Source organism: Gallinula chloropus (assembly GCF_964237585.1).
Source record: "Gallinula chloropus genome assembly, chromosome: 2".
NCBI classification, from domain to species: domain Eukaryota; kingdom Metazoa; phylum Chordata; class Aves; order Gruiformes; family Rallidae; genus Gallinula; species Gallinula chloropus.
Window position 1 is genome coordinate 13510365 of NC_140086.1, and position 27822 is coordinate 13538186.

General features: G+C 43.6%; 1 protein-coding gene across 1 annotated transcript; it reads left to right on the forward strand.

Moving 5' to 3' along the window:
* Positions 1–1734: 1734 nt before the first annotated feature.
* Positions 1735–26587, forward strand: ANXA13 (annexin A13; the record flags this gene model as incomplete). Its single annotated transcript, XM_084280341.1, has 12 exons — positions 1735–1749; positions 3446–3520; positions 15298–15376; positions 16926–17020; positions 18684–18854; positions 19519–19552; positions 19633–19712; positions 21718–21786; positions 22024–22125; positions 24076–24151; positions 24983–25095; positions 26270–26587. 12 exons carry the CDS (start codon positions 1735–1737, stop codon positions 26387–26389), a joined length of 1029 nt encoding a protein of 342 aa, XP_084136467.1. The 3' UTR covers positions 26390–26587.
* Between the last annotated feature and the right edge of the window lie 1235 nt (positions 26588–27822).

The following is a 27822-nucleotide window of genomic DNA, read 5'->3' on the forward strand; positions in this document are numbered from 1 at the left end:
TCCTACTGGCAAAAGAAATAGATGGAGAATAGATGGATGACTCCAGAATTTGATACCAAGACGTGCCCCTATCTCAGTGCCTGGGGTACATCACCCACAGGAATATGGTCCTCGGGTCCTCTGCAGGGAGGCAGTCCCACTATTTACAAAGCTGAAAAGTACTCTACAATGCTTAATTTTTGTTAATTGCATGAACTTTTAAACTCCCAGTATATAAGCTAAGTCAACCACATTGATCAGGGGGAGTAGCACATAGTTTTCCTATTGGTGCCCTGTTTGCATGTTTAGATAGACCATTTGCATGCACAGCACGATGTAGGATGACTCAATATGCTGTTTGTTTTAAATCCTTAATGAGTTGCGCCTTCTGGGCTGCTGTATTTCACTCACAACTAGTAAAAGCAGTAGGATTATCAGTCTGTGTTCGAGCTTATGAGCACACACTGATCTGGCAGATTCCAGAGAAACCCTGCAGTTGCTTTCTCTCCAACTTTAGTGTTTCCTTTACTGTCAGTTGGGATGGCTTTATTCCCCAAAATATTATGAAAGAAGTGGGTACTTCTCAGCTTAGTAAAGGCTTTGAAGATGCATTTGAGACAACATGTTTACCACAGAGCATTGAATTCTAAATGAAACTATTCATTCTCACATCTGATCTTTACATTACATTTCTTCAAACACCATAATCAAAGCATATTTTGCTGCTTTTTCCCTCTCATGTTCTTCCCTTGCTCCACCATGGGTCCCCCACAGGGTCCTGCCAGAAAACTTGCTCCTGCATGGGCTCCTCTCCACAGGCAGGAGCCCACTCCAGCACAGGCTTTCCACATGCTGCAGTTTCCTTATGGGCACATCCACCTGCTCTAGTGTGGGGTCTTCCACAGGCTGCAGGTAGATATCTGCTCCACCATCATCTTCTATGGGAAACAGGGGAGCAGCCTGCCTCACCGTGGTGTTCTCCATAGGCTCCATGGGCACCTCTGCTGGAGCACCTGGAGCACCTCCCCCTGCTCCTTCTGCACCGACCTTGGTGTCTGCAGGGCTGTCACATTTTCCTCATTCCTCTCCAGAGCTGCTGTGCAGTGGGTTTTACCCTTTCTTAAATAGGTTATCACAGAGGCATCACCAGTGTGTTGCTGATGGGGCTCAGCTTTGTCCAGTGGTGGGGCCGTTTTGGAGTCACCTGGCCCTGGCTCTGTCCAGCATGGGAGCAACTAGAGGCCCCCCCTGCAAACCCCTCCAGCTACCAAAGCCTTGTCATGTAAACTCAATAAAAGCAGTGAGATCCTGTTCGAAATATTTTGTAGGAGCAGAGGGTCTTCAATGACAAACCCCACTAAGATCCAATATAAACTCCTCAGAGGAGGCATCCTTCCTTCTGAAATGTTTAGAAAGCTCGTGTTGGGCACGACCATAGCTATATGTTTTAAATTATTGCAATAACAATTAGATCTCAATGATCATGTTGTGAAATGCTGATTTTCCTTGGAGAAACCAGCCAGCTCCATGATCCAACAGGATGTAATATTAGATAGTAGGGATAATAAAGCCACCATGTAATGATGGATAAGCCCCACCTTGAGATGACTAGAATTTAAATAATGTCAGAAGTTATTGATTAACCCAGGGTTGGGTAGTATTTAGCTGCTCTAGTAAAAGTTGACTATTCCATCTGAATACTTGTTTTATTGCAGAGCGGGAGAGTTGCATCTTCCACACTCAGGCTAAGCAAAGATGGGCAGTTCACATGTAAGTAGTTATTTAATTTGAATTGTCAAGAATGCAACAATTTTCTTGTTTATTTTTGTTCATTTTCACTTTAAATGGCATCAATACAGTTGTGAATGAAGATTTAGGCTCAAGATTTACTTTAGGCATGGGTGGGAGACTTGTACGTGGCTGGTAATATCACTTAATTGCAGTACATGAATAATGAACTATTAATGTAATGCACAGGTTCTGAGTGTTTTAAAGCTCATTGTGACTTAGTTAAAAAGGGCAACACTTTAATTTTGAGAAAAATAAATCATGTGTAGGATGTCTTGGGAAAACTAATTTTAGTTAATTTAACAAATTTGTGTTAGAATATTCTGAATACTAAAATAATTCCCTAAAGATGAATGAAAAACTCCCTGTTCCAATGGCCAACACTTTCAAATTTTGGTGAAATTTATCACTGAATAGCAGTGACAGACGTAATCTCGAATTGTGGTGCTCACAGAAGAGCCTAATTAAAAATTCATCTATCAGTATTTACTACATCAAATTACCACATGAGTTTTGACTGAGATTTTTTTTGCCAACTTTTGGGTGTTTAATAATAAATTTCTAAATTTGCATTAAGATATTTAACCTCAAAAGAACAGGATTGTCAAAAGCTTGTGTTTGGTAACTGTGAATGATTAGCCCTCCTGAACGTGGCTTGTGCTGAAGGTGCTGGAGGTTTTTAGCTCTGATTTTAAAACTGACAGATAAAAGGTGGTATTTATTCAGTGGTGCATTTTCTCCTTGAATCCTGAGAACCTGTAGTTTTACAGTATGTATCAATAGGAGACAGCCTGTTTGCTGATACAACCTAATGTTATCTTAGCTTGTCTGAGATTTATGTTCTTTTATTATGTAACTATTTTAAAAATCAAATTCACAAAGCCTTAAGAGATGCCGAGCATCTACTGCTTTTGGGGCAGCTCTTTGGGACATTTTTCTCTGCCAGAGTGAGCAAGAGAGCTCATGGTATTTATTCAAAGCTGCAGCTACTAAGCCAAGGAACTTTTCCTCTCCCTGTGAAAGTGTAGACGATCCCATCGCCTCACCATGGTCCGGACGCTTGTGTGAGGTGAGAGGAGCGAGCTGTTCAGCATCCTGTCTTTGCATAAGTGAGAAAGCCAAGGAGGTGCCTGCCACACAGCCCTGCGTGCCCACATAAGCACACGCTGTAGGGTTGTTGTCAGGCATGTCCCAAGGGTCCTGAAAAGCTTGTCACTGCACCCTGCAATACAGTGTAGAGCAAGCATATTCAGTTGAGTCTTGAACTAGCCAGCTGAGGTCTATTTATGACAAGAGAGAGCTCGGCACTGCATCTCAGGCTGGTTTAGCAGTTGTACGAGCTCCACACGGGACTAGGTAGCCTGGATGTAGGTGCAGTACACCAGATTTTTGATGTACACCTCAGTGGGAAGAGGTGTAAGCCCATGTTGGAATAGAATCCAAGGATTCCGCCCATGACTCATCTGGTAATTGCGTCATTCTGTGTTTGTCCCTAGGAAATTGCAGGTAATCTTGGACAAATGCCTGCATCTGTAGCAGAGAATCGCTTCTGGAACATCCTGAAAATACTAAGTTCTTAACAAAGCTTTTCAGCTGCAGTTTGTTATTTTTCCTAATCTCATATTTTGCAACCGTAGGTTCACGAGTGTCTTATGTATTGTGTTTTTTAAACCTCCAGAGCAAGTCTTACAGACTCACAGAGGATATACGGAAACCAACCATAGGCACTGCCAGTTTGTCAGCAGATGAGCCAGTAAGCATTGCTTGTGTGGAGGGCAAAAGGGGCAGTGTGGTGTTGCAGTGCACGTTGCTGTCCTTTATGGTGGCTTTGGGAGGCACAGCAGTGCGCAAAGGCAAATCCTCCTTCATGGTCAAGCCTTGAAAGCTGGGTAAAACTGGATCGCTTCACTCTGTCAAGTACTGCATCTTCCCAAAATGTTGTCTGCTTTGAAATTTCAGTAGTGAATTTTTTTTTTTAAGTCCAAATTCAGCTGGGAATAATGTCAAATTAATCATCTGTGTCAAGTGAGGTATTTCACAGAATTGTAGGGGTTGGAAGGGACCTCAAGAGATCATCGTGTCCAACCCCCCTGCCAAAGCAGGATCCCTAGGACAGGTTGCACAGGGAGGCATCCAGATGTGTCTTGAATATCTCCAGAGAAGGAGACTTCACATCCCCCCTGGGCAGCCTGTCCCAGTGCTCTGTCACCCTCACTGTGAAAAAGTTCTTCCACATATTGGTGCAAAACTCCTGTGCTCCAAATTCCATTTGGTCAAATGGGTTTAGTTTTTAAAACTTTTTTTTTTCTTAATGTCATTGCTAAATGGTGTTTTCACTGAAAGCTAAGCATTGTTCAAAGAAAAGGTTCTGTTTGGGGGATGTTAAAATGGAACTTTTTAGCTACATCGAAATGTCATAATTTAAAATGAAGCTTTCATCAAAATTATTATCTTCCTGAATGTGTTAATTTGAACAAAAGTAACACATTTTACTGAAAAAAATGCCTTCAACAAAAGGTTTCCAACCAACTCTAAAGTGTACCTTTCTCTTAGAAACTTAGCTCTTGGCTAAGAGCTGCACCTGGTGCAACATTGCAGCTCCAAATCTGCATATTTTCACATGCTTTTTGCTCTCTGAACTTGATCCGGTCCCTTTTTCTGTAATCAAAGTTTTTGACTGCACATCCTTAAGAGATTTAAAGTCTCTAATAATTTTCTCTGTTTGAAGTCTTGCCTCATGCTTATCTGTGCTTCTGCTGTCTTCAAAATTGCCACAAGTAGAATCAATCCACCTGAAAATCTGAATCTCTGCTCTAAGCAAGGTGCTTTGGGGACATTTTGGGAATAGCAGCAGTGGTTTTGATGATACAATGGTTTGAAAAGTTTGATGGATTTGGACTTCTGTGAAATTGTGTAATTGTTTTTTAACCTTCCGTGTCTCAAGAAACAAAGGAGACTCTTTATGCATTATTCTGTTCTCTGTGATGTTTGTGACTTCGTTTAATCTGGGGAGTGGGTGAGTTCTTCATTTTCAATTTAAATCACTTTTTTAGATTCTTTGGGACTCCCTTGGGATTCCTCTTCCCATTGTAAAGCAGCCCAAACTTTCTGCTAGGGAGGACTACAACATAAGAAGGGGGTGGCAGGTTGTCTGGGCCAGGTGGTTTGAGAACTTGAAGGTAAAAAAGTAAGTATAAACTGGAGAGCACATCTACCTGAGGGGTCCTCTTGAGGATGAGCTCACAGACATCACAAGGACCTCTGTGTTGCCTGTGGACATTTCTATCGTTGTAGAAACATTTCCTTAGGACAAGGATTACTTTCCACAGCGTGATTTTATTATCTCATCACAAAGCTCAACAATTGCTATTTGTTGCTTCCCCTGGCAGACCAACACTCAGTGACAGTCGATGCTTGTTCAGTCCCTGGCCATAAGCCCACAGTCAGCAGGAGACAGAAATACCTTCTTGTTCAGCCACCCAACACTGGGGAAGAGCTGTGGCAGATTCTTTTCATTTTCATGGTCCTCTTTTTACCAGGATATATGCTTCTCTTTTAAGGTCTGAGGCTGTTCAGGGGGTGTAGCTGTGGTAGGTGGTAACACACATTTATGATGTGCTTGTGACAAAAAAAGAGAACCCATCAGAAGTATCAAAGGGTCATTACTTTTTTTTTTTTCATAATGTAAACAGGTCAAACAATTATGTTTTACAAAAAAAAAAAAATTCCAAAATACCTGGAATTACTCTGCCTTTATTGTTAGCTGTGACTTCTGACTGAAGCAGTGGATTACTGCTGCTCTGGGTGACTCAGCTGACCAGAAAATATCTTGGTGGAAAGGAGTTAGACACACAAACCTCCAAGTTCAGTAGATGCAGTTGGTTTGTTGGACACTAAACATGCAATGTCTATGTAGTAACACCCCTTCTACGTGTCTATGTGTCTATGAATACATAGATGGTGTTTAGGAAGTGCATCTTGCAGAGAAATGTTTTTAAAACAGTGAAGGGACCAAAGGGAGAAGCAGGTAATCTTGGGGCTTCCCTCATGGGGTGTAACATCCATGCAGTTCTTCCTCCTTTTAAATACTTGAGCTCTAGAACATGAAAGAATCATCACAATGTTCCCAAAGATTGTGTCCATGTTTTCCAGCCCTGAGTAGGTATACTTAAGTCATGTTAGCTTTCATGCTGGCATACACAAGAAATTACTTCTGTTCTATCAATGTTAATGTATCAAAACTCATCACAAGTCTTAGTTGAAGTAATGAGTACAAAATGTTTAGTAAGTCATAAGAACACTTGAGCTATCTGTGTATCAGTGTGCATGCCAGAGATGTGGTATCTCAGCTGAAAAAGAGGCAGAATATGCCAGGTTTCAATCAATTTAGTTACTATCCCTAATGGCCCAGCATACAAAGTGTTTTCCAGCCAGGCATTATGGTCACTAGAAGTAGACAAGTCCACACCAGAGTAACAGAGAATCGTTCCAAACTTGGAATTCTAGTTTTTGTCCTATATGAATAAAGCCATTTGTTTGCCTGCCTTTTTTTTTTGTGGCTTCCATTTGCAAGATAAGTATGAAAAGGAAGTGATGTCAGGCATGACTCATGACTAAACATGGGCATGGTATCTCTGGAGATTTCTAACATCCTTTCCTCCTCAGATTCACCTGCCACAGTGGGGTAGTCCGGTCCCTGTCAGCGATGTGTCACCTCTGCCAGCCCTATGCAGGTGCCAGGTGCTCTGGCACGTCTCACAGGTGTCTGTATTCTAAGCAGATGAACTGAACCTTCTAGAAATCAAAGCTGCAGCTTTGCAACCTTGGCATTCCCACTGCATGGTACCCTGATTTTAGATGTAACCTGCGTTAGGAAGTTCTACCAGCCACAAGATGGTTTGGACACATCAAAACCAGACAATGTAAAATTCAAACGTGAGAGAAAACCCTTTGAAACATTTTTTTTCTCTTCATTGTGGCCTTCTCTGCCGTGGTGATGAGTGTGAATATGTTGAGTGGTTAAAAAATTAGCCATAAGCTATTACGAGATTATATTATTAACAGATCCTTGGAAACAGGAGGAGAATTGTAGGAGAGAGATGGGTTTAATTTTGCAGTTTAAATAACTGTCAGAGAAATTACTTTTACCGTTGCCACTTGTTTCTAAGAAGAAAAAGCAAATGTGGCTAATTCTGTTAAGATCTTGTTGTAACTGTAGTTTTAATCTCAGATGTAGAAAAGGCTGTTTGCACCTCTCAACTTGGGAAGAGTCATTGAGTCATTGCACAGGCGATTGGGTAATGAACTGTAATCTACATGACTCACATGCATTGTGTTATCCAGTGTAGATTTCATGGAGAAATTGTTTCGACAGCATCAAACTGTCAGCGACAAACCAGCCTGACGCTGCATGTTGCTCCCATACAGCTGTTAGATCTAAAGCAGCCGTAAGGATTTGAGAGAAAGAGAGAGAGAGACAGCTTGCCTGGCAGATGGCAGGAGGCATTCTGAGGCACTGATACTGGCCTCTGAGCAGTCAAGGAGGTGGGTGGCAATTTTCCAGTTACATAGTGTGGTTGACTGAGAAAGTTGCTCAAACAAACAAAAATGACAGGTACGTTTTGCAGAACAGCAGAGAAAGGAACCTTGCAGTCAAAAGGACACACACAGTCCTTAAGGTAGAGCTTGCCAATTGGCATACATCAAAAAGGTATTTATCAACCCCACCTTTTTATTGCCATAGCACAAACCCTGGTGCTTGCTGGTACTGCCCCACTGCCAACATGCTGCAGCTGTTTGCTGCTGGGTTTTGTTAACATGAGCACCCATCTGCTCTGCCCTGTGTGCTAAAAGCCTTTACATACACATAAATTCCTGCCTGAATAATTGAGCCTGGTTATTTGAACTTCACTGAAGAGAAGCTTGCAGAAGAATGTCTTTGATGCAAGGGTGATAGGAGACGGTGAAGACCTCATGTGCTAATAACTAAATATCCTCACCCATGAACAGCCTTTCCCAGTTAGATTCACAGATTCACAGAATTGTAGGGGTTGGAAGGGACCTCTAGAGATCATCGAGTCCACCCCCCCCTGCTAAATGATGAGACATGACTTTGCCTACTAATAATTGATCCGTTTCTTTTGCTTCTCCACTGTATTAAGTAGCTCTGATATTTGGAAGCTCTTCTCATGGAACTCTCTATGCAGAGAAATTAAATGGACTTTATCTGCTTTTCTGCCCTTTCTCATTGATGGTCTGAAACTTTCTGAGCAAGTCGCCCTTTATTCACCAGGCTGACATGGCCAGGAGCAGGGCTGTGCCCCTGTCCCAGGGCCTCGCTGCCACAGAGGCCCCATTGCCAGCTTGCCCCAGGGCCTTCATACATCCCACAGCAAAGCCAGAGGCTCCCACTGGAGGGGCAATCCTTTGCCTGCCAGCTCCAAGAGCTCTCCCAGAGATCTGTCTCCACGCTCTTTGCCATGGGCAAGAGAGGTATGTCAGTGGTCAGGCAGGTTGGATGCTACAGCTGAAATGTTTTTTCCTCCTTGCTGGTGATGTTTGTTCCAGTCTCAACTGCATTTTTAACTCACACAAGCAGGAAGATACATTTTCTGTTAGGAATGCATAGGTTTAAAATGGGGTGATAGCATTATTTAACAATAATATACCTTATATAGCAGTAGGAGGCCGTGACTGTTCTTGTTATGCTCATACATTCTGATTAAAACCAAGAATTGACCCAACGCAAAGGGGCCTAAGGTAGTATTGCAATAGGTTGAAAAAAAATTATGACTGGAAATGTCAGTTTTATTAAATTAGATTGTTGATGAAGTACAAATGAAGCATCGTGTTTTCAGTCCCTCTTTGGAAGCAGATCAGAATCAAAACACAGCAGCCTACTCCCATGTTTGTTCTTGTGTTTTATTTATTATTAACACACGGAAATACTTGAAAATGAGTGATAAGATTTGGGCTGTGTGTCTAAAGGACTAAGACTGTCTCTTTGGGTGGGATTCCAGAGTTTGTTCTACTGACATCATGTGATGTACTAAATGATGATGACTAAAGCCACATGATCTGAGACAACATGCCCACTTATCCATTGCCTACAGCAAGATCAACTCTGCCCAAGCCAGTCCTGACAGCTCTACAGTGCTGAGCTGGAGGGGAATTGGTTCATTAGTTGGAGACAAAGCTCCCAGAAGGTCTTTGAGCTGGTGAGTCCGTGACTGTGCGTGGCAGGAACCTAGAAATCCCAACAGGTTCCACAGTTTCTGACCTGTGAAGGGCTTTTAACTGGCTTAGCTTGTCTGTTTCTATGGCATCCCTGTGCTCACCTTGGGGACATTTTGGATCATTTGGGGCTTGGCTTAGCAGTATGTATATATCTGTTATGCCAGCGAAAGATGCTCCCTGGACAATTTTTAGATTAATTTACCAGAGGGATGTTAAGTTTCAAAAACTATTAGGTGCCTGTTAACATTTCTTGAAAATCTTGAGAAGAGACTGCATTAGATTTGGGTGTTGGACTAGATGACCTTTAAATGTCCCTTCCAACCTAATGCATTCTATGATTCCATAAGATTCTTTGCAAGTAACTTAGATATCCCCTGAAAAGAAGACTGAGGCATGAGCTCAACCCTTATTAGACACCAGTGAATCCACATAGGGATAAGCCATTATGCCTGTGCCCATGACAGGAACCGCTTCAGCTGCAGTAGGCATTAGAGGCACCAGAATCAGCCATCCAGGAGATGTAAATACGTGGGAAACCAGGCAGCAGGGTTTCTGGTGCTCACCTGCGTGGCAGAAAGGAAAGCTCCAATTGTTGCATGTGGGACTGGTTTATGTAAATTGTTTTTTAAATGTTGTTATTTTCCAGTGCATTTTTAGACCATAATTAAGTGTATGTGAAGAATAACAAAACTGGTGAGATAGCTGGCCTTGATTCTGTAACCAGTATCCACTGGAGATGCCCTCAGGTTGATAGATGCGGGTCCTACAGGAGACCACCCATTTCTGACAGGCAACAGGCAGCTTACCCTGGGGCATCTCTAAAGGCACCTGTGTTTAGACAATTGAATCATAGAATGGTTTAAGTTCAAAGGGACTTTAAAGATTATCCAGCTCCCACTCCTGTGCCATGGGCAGGGATACCCTCCATTAAACCAGGTTGCCCAAAGCCCCACCCAACTTGGCCTTGAACACTGCCAGGGAGGGGGCAGCCACAGCTTCTCTCAGGAACCTGTGCCAATGCCTCTCCGCCCTCATATTAAGAATTTCTTCCTAATAACTAATCTAAATCTACTCTATTTCAGTTTAAACCCCTATCCCCTTGTCCTGTCACTCCACTACCTGAAAAACAGTCCCTCTCCAGCTTTCCTGTAGCCCCATCAGGTACTGGAATACTGCTATAAGATCTCCCTAGAGCCTCCTCCAGGCTAAGCAAGCTCAGCTCTCTCAGCCTGTCTTCACAGGAGGTGTGCCAGCTCTCTGATCACCAAATACAGCCCTAAATGTTATTTGAGATCCCACTCACACTGTGAAGAGCATGGCTGGGTCAGCCTGCCCTTTCTGTGTGCTGTCCTTTTGAGATTAAGCTTTTATTTCTGCTAAGCCAAAGAAAAATAAAAGCAGCAACCAATGAGAAGCTTGAGATCAGACATCCACTAAATAAAGCCCATAAAATGAACCTTGCAAAAATAAAGACTGGGATAAGCAGTCAACATCCCTGGTTCAGTCTTGCCCTTTCTAGAGCTCTGCCCATCGCTATCAGACCAGCATCTCAACTGCTTTGGTCAGCAGCCAAGTTCCTGCTGGCTCTTCCTAGCAATTTGCTCATAAGAGTCTGCATCTGCATTTATGTATGTGTGTTACCCATCAGCACGTGAGCACTGTCAGCAGCAAGCCTTTCTGTTGTTTTGACATTACTCTGCATAAACCTCTGTTCCTGACCGTGACTGTGGCATCAGCTTGAGATGATGGAAATGGAAAAATAGCTGTGATTGCTCAGCTGTATTGTCAGCTATTTTCATGTAAGGGTAGGTTGCCTCTCCTTTGCAATACAGGAAGCTACCTGGCATGCCTGTGGGAGTGTTTCTTCTGTTCCTGTCTGCTGACAGCTGAGCACTTTGTATCGATTGCTTAATTGTCTTTGGTTAAGGAAGGTTGTAGATTCTGTCTTCAGAAATGTCTTCAATGTACTGCAACATACCACCATTTCTAACTACTGATGCCTTGAATCCACCAGAGCTCTTATTCCTCCACTCCGTGTCTATCTTGGGTTTGCTGACCATTTAGTTAAACTGTCTATTTGCGCAGCTCCACGTGCTGAAATATCAACAACAGTCTCCAAAAGCTTCTCTAAGCATTGCAGGTCATCTTCAACTATTAACTAATCTTAAAGTCAAATGTAGTTTACAGTAGGAAAAACTAGCTGGTGTGCTTTACAAGGTGGAAGTGTTAGGTTTGGATCAGTTCTGTCCAGTTTGAAAGAAATAAAACTGGCAACTTTTGAAAGAAATAAAACTACCCAGAGCTGCAAGGGAGAATGGTTGTTGTCTAACATATGCCTGAGGGAGGCAAAAGCTGTTCAAGCTAAGGTGCACTTGGCAGAAAAAACAAGTGGACACAGGCTGTGAACACAGCAAGGCTAGAGGTGAGAAGAGGATTCTCACCACCAGAACTCTGGTTACACTAATGGATATGGAAGTAATGGAGAGAAATATAGAAGAGAATAAGGTAGCAGAGTACATGGAGCTGGACCAGTTCATGAAAGCAAGTTCCTGTACATTTTATGTCCAACTGCAAAATTTATATGCAGTCTGTCTGCCTGGTATTTCAGATTCCATATCAAGCCATCATCAAAATTGCTCTAACACTTGTAAGTCCTGAACTACTCAAATCTAATCTAAGATCCTAGCTGTAAACCAAGAACTATATTAAAGTCATTCTGCCCACAGTTTTAATGGAAAAAAATGCCTACAAGTTACAAATGGTATTAGACATCAATTTCTTTTCCCAGGATTTTCCTTTGCAGGAAAATCGGCCTGTCAAAATCTGCAGGGTAGTGAATTTTAACCAGAGCTTTCTGGATGACTCAGGAGTTGGCCTTGACAGTCACTTAGCCCGAGTATCAGATTTCCTATCTATAAAACTGATGCAAGTGCTACGCATATTACTATAAGAATTATATCCCTCAGGTGCAGTATTTAATGTTTTATGGTGATTTATTTGAAGACAGAGGCTTTAGGCAATATAATCTTTCTGGTGCTTTAAAACAAACATATGCTGAACAACATTAAGAAACAGTCCTTCTTTCCCTCCTGCATGATTTCCCCCTTGAAGATAAATGTTTGTTTGTTTATGTCTTTATGAATCCTCATAAATCCACAGTGTTATTTCAGTCAGCAACGCTACCATTTTCCTGCCTGTTGCAACCGTGCTACACACAAGCACAACAACCAGCTCCAAAAGCAAGTTGCATCTAGGAGTTAGGGACTCACTATAACCTGAGCATGATTGACCAGCCATCAAGGCATTAGAGAGCAAACCACTCCCCTGTAGTCCTGTAAAGACCTTACCAGGACCTGTGATAGGGTTGAGGCAACAGGAGCTGCGGAGGCGGCAGTGTTAGTAGGGTAGGGGTGATACCCAAAGCCCAAAGCTAAGTACAAACCAGCTCCTTGCCTTTGGTGTTTATTGTAGGTGCTTCCACCCAGGCTGAGTGACTGAACAGTGGGAGCAGATGCCAGACAAGGCAGTTTTTACTCTCACTTCTTACTATGCGTCTTCTGCCCCAAGTCAGGAGGAAATGAATGTGCAGCAACAGTTCTCAAGTCATTGTTGGAGTGAACTTGGGGGGGGATCTATGAATTACACTCAGATACTACAAAGTAGGGGCAGGGGAAAGGCAGGGGTACGTTCTCTCCACCTTATGGTGTCCTTTGGGATTGCTCCAGGGTGCATGATACAGACACAAGTAATTATGAGCACATTAGCCAACATAGAGGTCTGACAATGCTACCAATCATACATTAAATTATGGACTGAAATGTTTAGGAACAACTTGCATGATAAACTCAGTATTATGGAGAGGTGAATGCGATACTGGTACCACACGCTCCTGTCTTCAGGACACACTCAATTGAACAAGCAACAGAACATCCTCCTGAATGCTCTGCCATGGCACTCATTGAATCCACCAGGTGTTAAGGAGCATCTGGACCATGCTTCTCCTGTCAGCATCAAGCCTGTATGAGTCTCCATCAGAGACCCATTGCACATTCAGAATTTGCGTCCTGGGACTCTATAACCAGAATAGAATTTCAGTGTATTGTAGGATCCCATTATTCTGTTCCCCCACATCCAGTACCAACTGAGTCTGGTTAGCTGTCATTGTTTGGTTTGTTATTAGGGAGAACAAAGGTGATTTTTATTCTCACAAGAATGGAAACGAGGATGTAGCAATCAGAGAAGAAGAAAGAAATATGAAATGCTTCATTTCCAAGCGTGTTGTGCAAACAAAAAATCTTGTTCATGTGATTCCATCAAGGAGAAGCGTGTACACCCTATCTGATGGGAAAATGTGAATGCAGTTCACTTTGGATGAAGGCAGTGATCAGTGCATCTGTTTGCTTCGTGCTTTTTCCTTTTGCTTTTGACAGAATTCCTGAGAATTATGAAGATCATTAAATAAAATCTCCCACTAGAAAATATTAATTACTTACCTGCATCTATTTCTAGCTTGTTTGAAAGGCTGAGAGAAGTGTGTGTGTGTGTGTGTGTGTGAGCATACAGTAGGATACACATTCACAAGCAGTATTTGTGGTAATGATGTGGCAAAGCAAGTGCTACCTTGTGCTGTAGAGACTGGGAGAAATTACTGCATTGTTATTGTTACTTGCTAATTGCTGCTGTTAAAAAATCACTTTCAATTCAGTGTGACAGCTACATTTGCAGTGAGTTGTATCCTAGCTGCTAACTGCTTTAGAAAAGGCAGTTACCCAAATGGTCTTTAGTCTATCACAAAGGTACACTGGTAGAGCAGCACAGGGACCAGATTTGGGTTTTCTCCTTGAGAAAAGACCCATTGTCCTTTGACAGAGGACTACTTTATCCAGAGCTGTAGCTCTTCCACCAGAGCTATTAGAACACAGCGCAAAACTTTCGAAGAATACCAGCAGACTTCCAGGCAATATCTATACTTGGGAATAAAACAGGTTGTTCTCTGGCCACCTGGGTATGTGGCACACCATGGCCCACAGCCATACGGCTATAGTCTCTTTATTCAACAGCAGGATGATGTTATGCCTAATGATCTCAGGAATCATCTCTGCCCAGCGCTGTCCCCAAAGACAAAGAGGTTAATCAGCCGTTTAGCCTTGTCTGCTCATCAATAAGCTGGTGTCCTTTTCAGAAAGGCTTAAAAGTGGACTACCATGCTCTGGGGTGTCCTAACAATTTAGTGAAAAGCAGAGTGCGATACCATGGGGCATCACAACCTTTAATTAACAGTGGTGGCACCAGGCCCTGGCCACCCTGCAAGGCAAGTAGCCTGATCCACATGTTGCTATTCGAATGGAAATGCCAAAGTACTTGCAGTGCCCACTCCTGAGTCCACAGTGTGCACATAGTTCTACTTGCTTTAGGAGCCTAATTTCCAGTATTATTTTAGAGCCACATCCCACACATCCCACACACATACCTTCTACACGAGAACCCACCCATGGAAAACTACGACAGGCATGTAAAAGATCTGATTCATAATGTTACAGGGGTTGGAAATGGTGCTGATCTCCTGGTCTCAGATACTTCTATCCTTATCTCATAAACAGCAGAATAGAGGATATACCAGCATTTCAGCCCTTGTGATTCACAGCTTGTCAGATTAGTAGGAACAGTCATAGCTTTCTTCTTACATTGATATTTCAGGCTGCAGACTGCTGCTGTGGCTGTGGACTTTGAGTTATTATCCCCAATAGAGTTAGTTCAAGGTAACAAACTGCATGTAGTATTTTGCCAAAATAAAGAACCCCACCAGCTTTATCACGTCATATACCTCCAATTATCTCATTTGAATGAATGCATCAATACAAGAAAGGTGTACAGGACCAGCTTTCATTCAGCTGATTGGGATTGTAAACTCCTAGTACTTACAAATGAACTGCAGGGATGGAGCCTGTTTCTGTATGCAACTGATAAGGCATTTATATTGGCCTACTGTTAAAGTGGTATAAACAAATAATGTTTGATCTGGCATGAAGATGCCTAGTAATTTGAATTATTTGAATAAGCCTGAACTGGCAGAAAAAGTTATATAGGATCAGCACCATGTGTCATGTGATGACAACTATATAGGTCAGTTCTCAGAGCCTTAGGGACAGAGTATTTCAGCAAAGCCAAGTGTGAACTTTATGGTTTAGATGATGTGAACACATATTAAGCCAGAACCTTGCCCAAACTGCTGTCATTCAGAGACACTAAGGCAAAATTATATCCCATGTATCTGTTGTGCATTTGTTTTCCTAGTCAACCAATAAGCGCCATCATCATGGTTTTGATGCAGACCGAGATGCCAAGAAAATACACAGTGCCTGCAAAGGAGCAGGTAAGGAAGCTCTTGTTTTTTTTAATATAAAGGACAATTCAATATTATAAAGAGTATATACATAAACTTAAAGAATCATAGAATCACAAAATGGTCTGGGTTGGAAGAGACCTTAAAGATCATCTAGTTCCAAGCCCCTGCCATGGGCAGGGACACCCTCCACTAGGCTGCCCAAAGCCCCATCCAACCTGGCCTTGAACACTGCCAGGGAGGGTGCAGATACAGCTTCTCTGGGAAAATTTTTCCAATGCCTCACTACCCTCACACTGAAGAATTTCTTCTATCTAATCTAAATCTACTCTATTTCAGTTTAAAGGCATTACCCGTTGTTCTGTCATTCCATGGCCTTGTAAAACAGATTTCTTGCAGACCTCTTTTAACTGGAAGGCCACTTTAAGTTCTCCACGGAGCTTCCTCTTCCCCAGGCTGAACAAACCCAACTTTCTCAGCCTGTCATCATAGGAGAGGTGTTCCAGCCCTCTTATCATCTTTGTGGCCTCCTCTGGACTCACTCCAACAGTCTTTCTTAAGTTGGGGACCCCAGAGCTGGATGCAGCACTCCAGGTGGGGTCTCACAAAACTGGAGTAGAGGGGCAGAATCATGTCCCTCAACCTGCTGGTCACACTTTTTTTGCAGTTGGCTTTCTGGACTGCAAGTGCATATGTCACGCTGCCCATGTCACCAACAAAGATGTTAAACAGCACCAGTTCCAATACCGACCCCTGATCATCACTGATCTCCACTTGCCCAAAAGTCTGTTTATATGGCTGAGGGCAAGAAAAGTCCAAGAACAAGGTAATTGCCTATAGTCATGTTGTTCCATCCATTGCATAAGGTACAGCTCAAAGCTGTCCAAGGGCTTTCTCTTGGAGGGGTGCTGCTTGTGTGCTTCCCCCACCGATGCCTGGGAGATGCAGTGGCTGTCATGCCCAACACCGTCACTGTTCTCCCACTTCACTCTCAGTTTTGCCAAGCAAAAGCAGCATCAGAGACCAGGCAGGCTGGTTCCTGCTCCTCCTCTTGACTCCATTTAGCACAAAGCACAGCCTGTTTTGTACAGGCTGTGTACATTCAGGCTGTGGGTTAATGAAGCTGATCCAAACATGTCCTCACCTACCCTACACACTCACTCCACACTGTCGGTTGTGCTGGCACAAACATTCACACGCTTAATGAACAGGACCTGGTGGCTGACCCCTTAGCACTGCCCAAACAAGCATTGTTACCAGAAATGTGTATGTCAGCCTACAGGCACTGGTATAACCCTGACTTTGGAAGCAGTGTCTGACCTCCTCGAACAGAAGATTCAAATTCTGTCATGAAATAGGAGCAGCATGAGATGGTGAACTTTTATTTTACAGCCTGAACATTGTATCTGACTACAGTTAAATCTATCTTCAGAAGAATCTCAGAAGCTACAAATCCTAGAGTTGGCACCACTGGGGATATATGTATAGCAACCTTTTCCTCTCTTTGGAGCTCATGTTTTCTTTCCTCTGCATTAGATTCCTGATTAAATCATTCCTGTGCATGATTTTTTTTTTCCAGGAACCGATGAAAAAAAAGTTATCGAGGTCCTGTCAAGCCGAACATCAGAGCAGAGGCAACAAATAAAGCAGAAGTACAAGGCTCTGTATAACAAGGTATTTCAAAATAAATTCTCTCTCTCTCTCAAACCACACACCTACTAGAAATACAGCTGACAGGCTTCTGCTTTTGAAAATACCAAGGGCACAGTGGATTTAAGGATACCTGCTAGTTTCTGATTCAGCAATTTATCTCCTAAAATACCAATTATATTCCTAATCTGAGGCCTCAGAGTCTTCCTGAAATCAGCCTTAACCAGATCAGAGCATTTTAATCAAAGTTGGGAGAGCTAGAAAAGAATTCATAACTGAAATAAAAAATATTTCAGCCTGGGTTCATCTTCAGCACATTCAGAAAAAGGAATTAATGTAAAAGGGAAATTTTAAGTCACAATCCCTCCCAGATCAGATGAAAATTCAGATCTTACATCATTATATTTTTGTTTAGTGATAAAGCAGAATACATGTTGCAAAACTGAGAAATCTTGCTGGGCACTTGATTTGTGCAGAAGGAAGTGTAGACTGGAGTGATGAATTTGCATGTAAGGAAAATAAAACTTCCAATATATTATTTAGGTAAACAACTGAATGCTGCAGAGCTCATTAGTCTTGGCTAAGACCAAGCAAGGTCTGCTTGCTCATTAGTCATTAATCAATGTTAATAAGGCAGGCAGCACTGAAACTGAAAGCTTTTTATATGTAGACCTTAGAGCAAGCATGGTAAGGTCTTTGGTTGCATAAACACTGTAGAGTTAGTGCTATAATGAGGATTAATAAAAATAGGCATTAGAAATGAGCAATTGTCATGAGACACCCCCAGTTACATCAGGATGTAGGAACCCTTCTTGCTTGCCTGGGCAGCCTGAACATCTTGGGAAGGAGCCACAGGTTGTACCATTTCGCTCTCCTGCTGCAAGAGGAAGCAAGGACCATGGTGTGCATGTTGAAACTGGTCCAACACCAATGTCAGGTGATCACTTCCATAGGTTGAGTGTTGAACTGAGATTGTCTAAGAGAGTATTTAAGAACAATAGATTTAGAGCTGGGCTGCTTGTTCATTGTTCTGAGTTTGCCAAGTATTTCCCATACTACAGGAAATGTTAACTGAAGATGGGGCTTCAAATAAATCATCAGTAACCATCCTTCTCAGTGTACATACATGGGTTAGTTCCTCTTCAAGGTCTTGCTGCGTTTGAATTAAGTAGATCATATCACAGAAGGTTAGTGGGTTTTCTGGGGTTTGTGGGGTTTATTGGTGGGAAAAGCTCTGGTTGCTTGACACCAAAGGACTTTGTAGAAATGTGTTGCTTTTGGCAGTAAGTCAGTTTTAACCAAAACTGGAAGAGAAGTTTGCTAAGTTTGATCCCGTCTGTTGCGGCTCTTTCAAAGCAAGAAGCTTCTGTGTTGTGTTTCAGAGTAAAATCTCCTGTTCAGCTTGTAAAAACACTAATTTGCATTTATTTAAACAATTAAGAATCAAACCCAGACTGATACTAGCTGTTATTTTAAAATGGGACAATCAGTTCATTCAATATGAAACAAAACTTTTCAGGGTATTTATTTGGGGGGGGGGGGAATCATGTATTTAAAGGCTTTTTTATGGGTTTGTCCCAGTTTGGTACGGGAGCAACTTCACAATTTTGAAATTCCCTGAAACAAATTATAAATCCCTCTAATCCCACCTCACTTTTTGTGCTAACCATTGTGTCTGTCCACACAGGATATGGAAGAGGTCCTGAAGAGTGACCTGAGTGGCAATTTTGAAAAGGCTGTGCTGGCTCTGCTGGACCTGCCCTGCGAGTACGAAGCCCGAGAGCTTCAGAAGGCAATGAAGGGCGCAGGGACAGATGAGTCGCTGCTGATCGAGATCCTCTGCACACGAAATAATAAGGTTGGGACACCATGGGTGGCTTTCCCTAGGTATCAGGGCTTTCTCCCTCATGGAGCAGGAGGAGGGATCTGACCACCTTCCACAACCAAAATGCCTGTTGTCAGTGGTTGCAGCTCTAAGGTTGCCATACCGGGGCTGAAATTCTTACAGGACTTAGGAGCAACATAATTCAAATTCCTTCCTTGATACAACTCATGTGTCCCATGGATGGCACAGAGGCAACATGGATGACAGAGAAACCCCCAGCTGCCTGTTAAAGGCAGCTTTGGCACCATCTGACTGTTCAGAGGTGGCTCCCAGGTACGGGAATGTTGTCCTCTTTAAGAAGTCCTTTAGCTTATGCCTACACACAAGTGAAACCAGAGGGACACCTGAAGGAGTCAGGCATCCCTCCAAACACTGTCCTGAACCATGCTGGGTCTAAATTGTGTCTGTGCTGCCATGAGTCCCAAGCTTCTCCTGCCTCCATACCTGCTATGCCTCAAGAAACACAGGCATGGTACTATTTGCTGGGGTTTGTTTCCTTATCTATCTATCTATCTATCTATCTATCTATCTATCTATCTATCTATCTATTTATTTAGTGTTATTTTTACTTATTTATAAATATTATCCCTTTTTATTTATTCATTTGCTTATTTATTTGTTTGTTTTATGTGCCTAGGAAATTGTAAACATAAAGGAGGCATACAAACGGCGTAAGTAGTATTCTCTGTTACACACCTTCATTTAAAGCTTTTATCACTGGGTGAACCCTCACAGATTGTTTTTTCTCCAGTCTTTGATAAGGATCTAGAGTCTGATGTTAGAAGTGACACAAGTGGCTCCCTACAGAAGATATTAGTCACTGTGCTAGAGGTGAGTCTGGGCACCTTCCTCTGACACATCTACCTGATAGAGGTGTTTCCTTTTCTCTGTCCTGTCTCCCTGGTTAATCATAATATGTATTAACTGGCATTTCTAATAATGTAAAACCATAATGAGTTAATTATAATAAGCAAAAGGCATTATCCAGGATAAGAGCCTTCTATATAACTTTTTAACTAAGAGAGTTACATAAAATCAGAAGAAACGTTATAAATTCCAATAATTTAAAGACAACAGTATTGTTTTATTACTATTTATAACATGTTATAGTTACAATATCCACTTGAGATCATGGTTACATTATGCTGAATTTGACTTAAAGCAAGCAAATTCTGATTTCCATTTCGACCAATTCAGATACAGAAAAAGTAAGAAAGAGATGGCTGTTAATTTTCCATTCACAAAAAAAAAGTAGCATATTTTGCAGTAGGACAGACTTAATTTTAAACCAGCTACACAGAATATCTCAAGTTGGAAGGGACTGACAAGGATTAGCAAGTCCATCTCCCTGCTCCTCACAGGACTACCTAAAACTAAACCATACAATTAAGATCATTGTCCAGACACTCCTTGAACTCTGGCAGGCTTGAAAAAAGTTAACATCTCCATACAGACACACTAAGAAGAGTAGGATGATGCCTAGGAATGCAGTGTGGTGGCCAGTCTGAGCAGACAGCCCTTAGAAGAAGCCTTAAAGATGTAATAGTCACATTGCTAAATGCACCACAATTGGACTCTCATTTCCAAAAGTATGGATACACCTCTTGGGCTGTATTTTCAGGAGTGACAAAGACATATTAATCATAGGTTATTTTCATAGATAAAAAGTCCTTTGTAATTTCTACTAAGAATTATGGTGTTACTGAATGCTCAGAGCACATAGATGAGTCAGGAAAATATTTTGCAGTTATCGGGGCATATCAAGCACCACAAAAACATAAGCACCTCCCAGCAGGTACTGGGAACCTTTCTGCAGTAGCTGGATGATGGATACACCCACTGCTTTCCTAAGAAACTTTGCAGTTTGAACTCAGGGTGCTGTACGTACCCAGCAGCTCAGCTCTCCGTGGGTGAGACCAAAGGCTGTGCTGTGGCAGTCCCACTCCAGCTCTGTCTCAACATTTCAGCCCCATCACCACCCCAACATCTGGCCATGCAAACTACCACTTCCCACCTGTGGAAAAATACCCTCCAAAAAATGGCAGAAAGCAGAACCAAAGAACAAGCCAGGTGGGAAGGGACCTCTGGAGCTCCTCTGCTCTGACCCTCCTCAAAGCAAGGCTACCTCCAAACACAGATCAGATGGTTTTCCTCTGATTTTATTTACTGCTCTGGATGTGATGGCTGGGGGAGGGGGAAGGAGCACCCCTGGGGTGGCAAGGAGGCTGGGGACAAGGTCATCCTACCACAAGGGCCCATCTCAAAGGGATGGTCTAATGCCATGCAGCTCCCCATCCCTGGTAGAATCATAGAACCATAGAACGGTCTGGGTTGGAAGGGACCCCAAGGATCACAGAGTTCCAGTCCCCTGCCACAGGTAGGGCCACCATCCTCCAGTCCTGGATCTACACAAGGTTGCCCAGGGCCCCATCCAACTTGGCCTTGAACACGCCCAGGGATGGGGCATCCACCACCTCTCTGGGCAGCCTGTTCCAGCACCTCACCACTCTCTCTGTAAAGAACTTCCCCGGTCCCTTCCTGCTCCAGAGACATCAGTGTCAGTCCCGTAAGGGTCCCAAGCACCCAGCAAACAGAACTGGGAGATAAACCCTTCACCCCTGAAGTCAGCAAACCCAGGGCCTGTGAGCAAGCGTGGACAGGCCGTTCAGAACCAGCGCCCAGCCCCAGCGTGCCCCGTTACTGTCACGGGCAGCAGATGGCAGCAAAACCATTACCGAAGCTGTGGTGGAGGCCACGGCGTGACCATCTTCCCTTGCACTAGGCAATGTCACCGCCGCTGGGCCTGGCTTGTTGAATGTCACGTCCTTTCCTGTAGGCATCCCGCGACGAGACACAACAGGTCAACGTCGAGCTCGCTGAGCAAGACGCCGCAGAACTGTATAAAGTAAGTGAAACCCTGGGAGAACCCTTGTTTTCCCCATGCTGCGCGGCAAGGCCTGCCTCGGGCAAGGCCTGCCTCGGGCGCGAGCGAGCGCACCACGGACGGGGCAATGGTGGTGTAAGGAGGTGAGAGAGGGGGGCACAGGCTGGAGCTTGATGGATCAGGAGCTCTGGGCGACTTTGTGTCTCTGCTGTGAATAAACAAGTGGTTCAAAAATAAAAGTAACATGCAATCTTTAAGGCAGGAGAAGGCCGCTGGGGGACAGAGGAGCTGGCTTTCAACGTGGTCCTAGCAAAGAGAAGCTACCCTCAGCTGAGAGCTACTTTTCAAGCCTATGAAAAGGTGGGTTAATCTCTGCTGTGATGGGGGGTTGCACAGGGCCCGACATACAGTTTGCAGTAGAGCAGCCAACCCCTTATTTACCACTTTAAAACTTCAGAATGCTTTTAGACTCTTGGAAAAATCATTTCTATATGAGCAGATCCCAATCCTATGGAAAGACACGTAGGGGATAAAAGATGTATCTCCTGCCAGTGAAAAATCTATTCCCCTTCATAACCCACACAACATCCAGCCAAATAAATGTCACAATGTCATTTCCTCCCCATAACTGAACGATGGTGGGTGTCCCCACTCCTGCAGGAAGACTGGCAAAGGGACAGGTTTGCAAAATCATGCCCTGAAGCAGGGTTTTGCTCTTCTGGTCTTTTCTTCTTCTCCAAAACAGAGCCTGATAAGGTGTCTTATCCTGAGCTCTCTGCTTCACCCACTCACATCCTTCACATGCTCATATCGACTGGGCAGGAGCACATCTCCAGTCTCTTCTTCATGCTGGGCAGACGGCCTGTACACATGCTTTGCTGCACTCTGTCTCTAAGGCAAAGTAGGTACCAGCATCTCAGGTGTCTGGTACTTCTCCCTGTGTCACCCACCCAGGACATCTTACTCATACTTGGACCTGGAACCATCCTCCACTGAGACCTCTCACCTGGAAATCACCTGTGAAAGATGGGAGATCTGGGATCTTGGGGGGCTGGACTAGATGACCACTAAAGGTCCCTTCCAACCTTGCACATTCTATGATTCTATGATCCTTCTCCTGGCAGTGAGGTGGAAGCTCAGCAGAGACATTTATTCTCAAGAGAGAGTACACCCCGTCCAGCCCCTGGCTTATACTCCTGTACTTCCCTGGAATGACTCTGAGTTAATCAGAAAACTAGGCACTGAAATTGAAAAAAAACCCCTCTGGTCAAGGCCATATTTCAGTGTCAGCACAATAAGGAGCCCGTAGTTGGAAAAATGTTTGCAGCTTAATCCAAGTTTTGGTTTGTTGCTGGCATGAGAACAAAACCAGTCACTAACTGATACTTTCTCCCTTGGAGTGGCCCAAACCCCGGGGATTCAGTTAAATGCTCTGATAGCCAAGCTACCTTGGCTTTTTGATTCCTAAAGCCAAGCAGAGATGAGTTTGCCCAAACCAATCTACCACATCCTGCCTGGCTGTATTTGAAGTAGATGTTGGGCCAAGATTAGAGCCATGCCAATATCAGTCCTTCTCTGCATTTGGAAAGATAAATAAAGTCAGATCTAAACCAGGTTGAGCGTTTGCAGAACTTAAGCCCAAATCCTACCCCTTCTAGCCATGATTTCCCAGGTCTGACCTAAAAGTCCACTGGAGTGGGCCATCCTGATAGGCAAAACAGAGCAAAGTAAAAAGCTTTGAGGTTCACAAAGTTCACTTTGCTTTGAAGTGGCAGTCTGGCTTCCCCTTTTTCCTACAGAATAATACAAAACCTCGGGGACAACTGCAGCGCTTGTAAACTTTCCCTGGGAAGCCAAAGACAATAAGTAACAAAACTTCATAGAGCTGGTAAAGCTCCAAAAATTATCTTATTTGTGTGGGAGCCATCCAGAGCCTTTGATAGAGGGGTTAAAGGAAGCTCGAACAATTTTTCCTGACTAGGGGTCACTCAAGAAGCTGCAGCTTCTTTGTCCTAGAAGGCCTCAGATAAGTGTGACTGCTTGATTTGAGTTGTGCAGCTCTTAATGGTTGTGCCTTGGCCACATAGACCTTCTTCTACCTGCATCCACCTTCTCTTGATGCCAGTGGATCTGTAAACACTCAGACCAGAGGAGAACTTCATTTCCCCCTAAATTACTCCCTTGGAAAGGTTCTAAAGGATCTGAATTGGCCTTTTGCCATTGGATCCTAAAATCTGATCCTGGTTTTATGGCAGTGGGATGACATGTACAGACAGCAGCTCTGATGGCTCCTTTTTGTTGTCCTTGTAGGTGTGTGGGAAGGACATAGAAGAATCCATTAAAAGTGAAACATCTGGAAATCTGGAGAAGGCTTATCTCACTCTTGGTAACAAAAAAAAAAAGTGTCCAGTACTTACTTTTCTAGTTCTTGCTGTCATCTGGTGCTGTCATCGTTGGTTGTTGGAGGTCTGTATACAGCTTGGTGACAGACATCGAGATCACCCTCATCTGAGCTGATATATCTACCAGGAAAAGAAGAGCCAGTTTTCAGTTTTAGACCCTTTGGGTTTAGAAATAAAACTTGCTAGACACAGCTTCTTTCTGCACAGCTAAATTATTTGCCCTGTAGAAAAGGCTGGCCACCTTCAAGCCGCCCTTGAAGCCATGGCTGTTGATAACTTCCAGCAGATGCCTAGGCATCATCATAAGTGTGCTAGCCAGCCACCACAAAAATGTACAAGGTCCTCAACAGCAATTTAGCACTGGGGATGACTGTGACTGGTATTTAAGCATGTGCCCTGGTTAGCTTACTGGTATTGCTGTTATGTATCTGGATCTGGGCTCTCCCAAATCTTGCTCCTATGAGCTGTGGAATGAGCAGCTAATCCAAGAATAGGTGGGCAAGAGGAACTCCAGAGGAGGAAGTGTTCGTTCACATTCATTTCATTTTTACTGTGGAAAGGCAAAGTGCTCATCTGGTCACCTCACTGTGTAAAAGCTTTCCCTGTGGAGAAATGAAGGTCCATGTTCAGACTCCAAAACTCCTTGTGTACTGATAGGGGACCAGTCAGAAAATGAAAGCCCTACCAGCTCATATGTCTGAGTATAAACTATAGAGACTCTCCTTTATTTGTCCCTTATTTATTTCCTTCTCACTTAAGATGTATCACAAGTGTGAATATGCAATCATAACAAAGTCTCTTACTGTTTTCTCTAGTCAGCTGTGCCAAAGACTGCCCAGGCTATTTCGCCACACTTCTGCATAAGTCGATGAAAGGAGGTGGGACTGATGAAGAGACCTTGATTCGCATCCTTGTGACCAGGGCTGAGGTAGGGTACCCGGCGGCCTGCAGTACCTCACATCAGCTCTAGGAGAGACACAAATGCAGAGGGTTTGAAGCGAGTCCTGGTACATCATGTGCTCAGTCAGCCCATGTCAGCTCATTGATGTCAGTGGTCACACTCTGCTTTTGTACCCAGGGAACTCTAATTTTGGTATTGCATCTATTTCTGTTTTCAAAAGAACTAAACCAGAAAGCATGCAGGCAGTTTCAAGGGGAGGCAGCTGTACCTGGTCAAAACTAACCCATGGGGAGGTCTGGCCCCATTAGGATGTGTAAAAGTAAATTCCTAGTTAAGTAATGATAAAGCAGCAGTTCCCAAATTGAGAATTGTATGTAAAGACATGTTGGGATTTCTCTCTGATTCCAGCTGAGAAAAACAGATGGGGCAGAGGGAAGAATAAAGAGCCAAAGGAGATAATTGTGATTTTAAAAAGCACAAAACTGCACAAGACATTTGAAATCTTAAACACAGTCTTCAAGTCTTCCTTCCTTGTAAGTTGTGTAGGTTGTACCCCAAGGGCTGTTTCAGTCTTGGGACAGAGGAGGAGTCCTTCAAAGGGATGAGGAGTATATTTCTCAATGATCAGTGGTGTGAGAAATTAGGCTCCAGGGTAGTCTCTCTGTTAAGACATGGTCCAGTCATTTAAAACCCTCAGTGATAAAGATCATGTGCCATGGGTGCCTTTCCACAGGAAAGCTCAAGACAAGACACAGTGTTAAGTTCTGCACAGTAGTAACCAGGACATTACTTCTGTGGGTGGAACAAAACTCTCTTTTAGCCTGGAGGTGCCTCTTTCCCTACTTGCCACCATGGAGTGTCATCAGGAGCTTGCAGCAGCCTATGTGAGTTTATCCAGTACCAACGCTGTGCCCACATGACACCACTGAGTGCCAAGCAGAGGTGCCCCTGGCCACCCTGGCACCACTCTCCACACAGGCCCAGTTAGTGTCCCCTCACCACACCATCTGACATGGGCTTACCTCAAAGCCGAATGTTAAGATGAAAGTCATCCAAGATTTTTAGATCTCCTGCTTTCTCCTCTCTTCCTCCCACCTGGTGCAGTGGACCTTGAATCAGACCCCAGGGGTCCTGGTAGGAGCAGGGCATATTACATGAAGCACACCCCACTATTCTAAAGAGGCTCTTGGTGTCTCCTCAGAGTGACCTGCCGACAATAAAGGAGAAGTTCCAGCAAACGTACAATAAATCGTTAGCTGAAGCTGTCCGATCTGATACCTCTGGGGACCTCAGAAAGTTGCTGCTGGCTCTTTTGCACTGAAAAGCCATCAAGAATGAAGAGGCATGCTGAGCAACCACCTCTTGGTTAGTTTCCAAAATAGCATCCAAAAAATGTGGCATTAAGCACAAAGAAAAAAAAATCCAATTTATTTTCTTTCCAGCTGGGAACTGTGTTGCCAAGTAATGCTGGACGTGAGGTTTATGTTGTGGCTATCTCACCAAATGTCCTTAACCAATAAAGACATGTTAAAAATACTAAATCTAAATTGTCCTCTTTGTGTTTGCATATGTGGAGGAATCTTCTGTCATTGTTTCTTCTGGGTAGATTTTCTGTCTTTTTCTCACTCTGGAGATTCTCTCTGTTCTTTCCCCAATGTGACGGGTGCCGTCTCATGCTGTGAGAGTCCTGCCAAGAGAAAATGGATAGTGATTTCTTCTTAGCCCATTACTGCAGCTCTTTAAACAACCCCAGGGCTGTGAGTTAATGATTTAAGTCAGGGCCTGATGAAAATCCCGCTGTCAAGTGGGAAGGTCAGAGTGATCTCCCTGTCTGTGAGCTGCCCTCTCAGCATGGACACCTCCTCGGTTATCCCATGAGGGAGATACCAGCCTGCAGTCCCGTCGGCACCACCTCCGGGGATATGGTGGAGGAGCAGCACTGGAGAAGAGACAGGGCTTTGTGAGGTGGATCTGTCAGGGAGGGAAATACTGTATGTTCCCACAGAGGCAGACATGAGCCTCGGGACAGCTGTTTCCAGGACCTGACTGGATAAAACCCTGAGTGACCTTGACTGATCTTATGGCTGATCCAGCTTTGAGCAGGTGGTTGAATTAGAGACCACTGGAGATCCCTTCCTCCTTGAATTAACCTAAAATCCTGTAATCTTGTGACAGAAGATGTAGATAAAAAAGGGCTTGACAAATAAGGAGAGAGAAGAGAGTCTGAGTCAAGGAGATGGGTTGTAGGTGTTTGTCTGGCCCCTTCTCCCTTTTGAGTGTACCGCTCTGCAAGCACGAAGATGGGGAATAATAAAATAAAATTTAAAAATGAGTTCTTTTAAGGATGATTTGTGTGTCACACACATGTAACAGGTTGTTCGAGTGTTTAGGAGGCCTGATCCTCCTTTGGCAACATTTCTAAAACCCTAAAAATATCAGAGTCCTATGCTGAACCTTCAGTGAACCATCTGATTCTGGATTTGACTTTATCAAAGGCATTTTAATGTTGAGACCCAGAAAGAGCAAAGCAGTGCAGGATCTGTGTATCTCCTTGTCGCTGTTGCCATGGGGATCTTTTAACCAGAGACTATAGAAAGGACAGATGACTAACCTATGCAGGTGTCCAGTGTCAGGTCATCAGGAGAGCACCTGAAGTGCAGCACAGACAAAATCCAGCCACTCCAGCCAGTCAGCCTATAAGCTTCTATAGATATGTCAGTGACAAAAGGAAGACAAGGGAAAATGTGGCCTTCT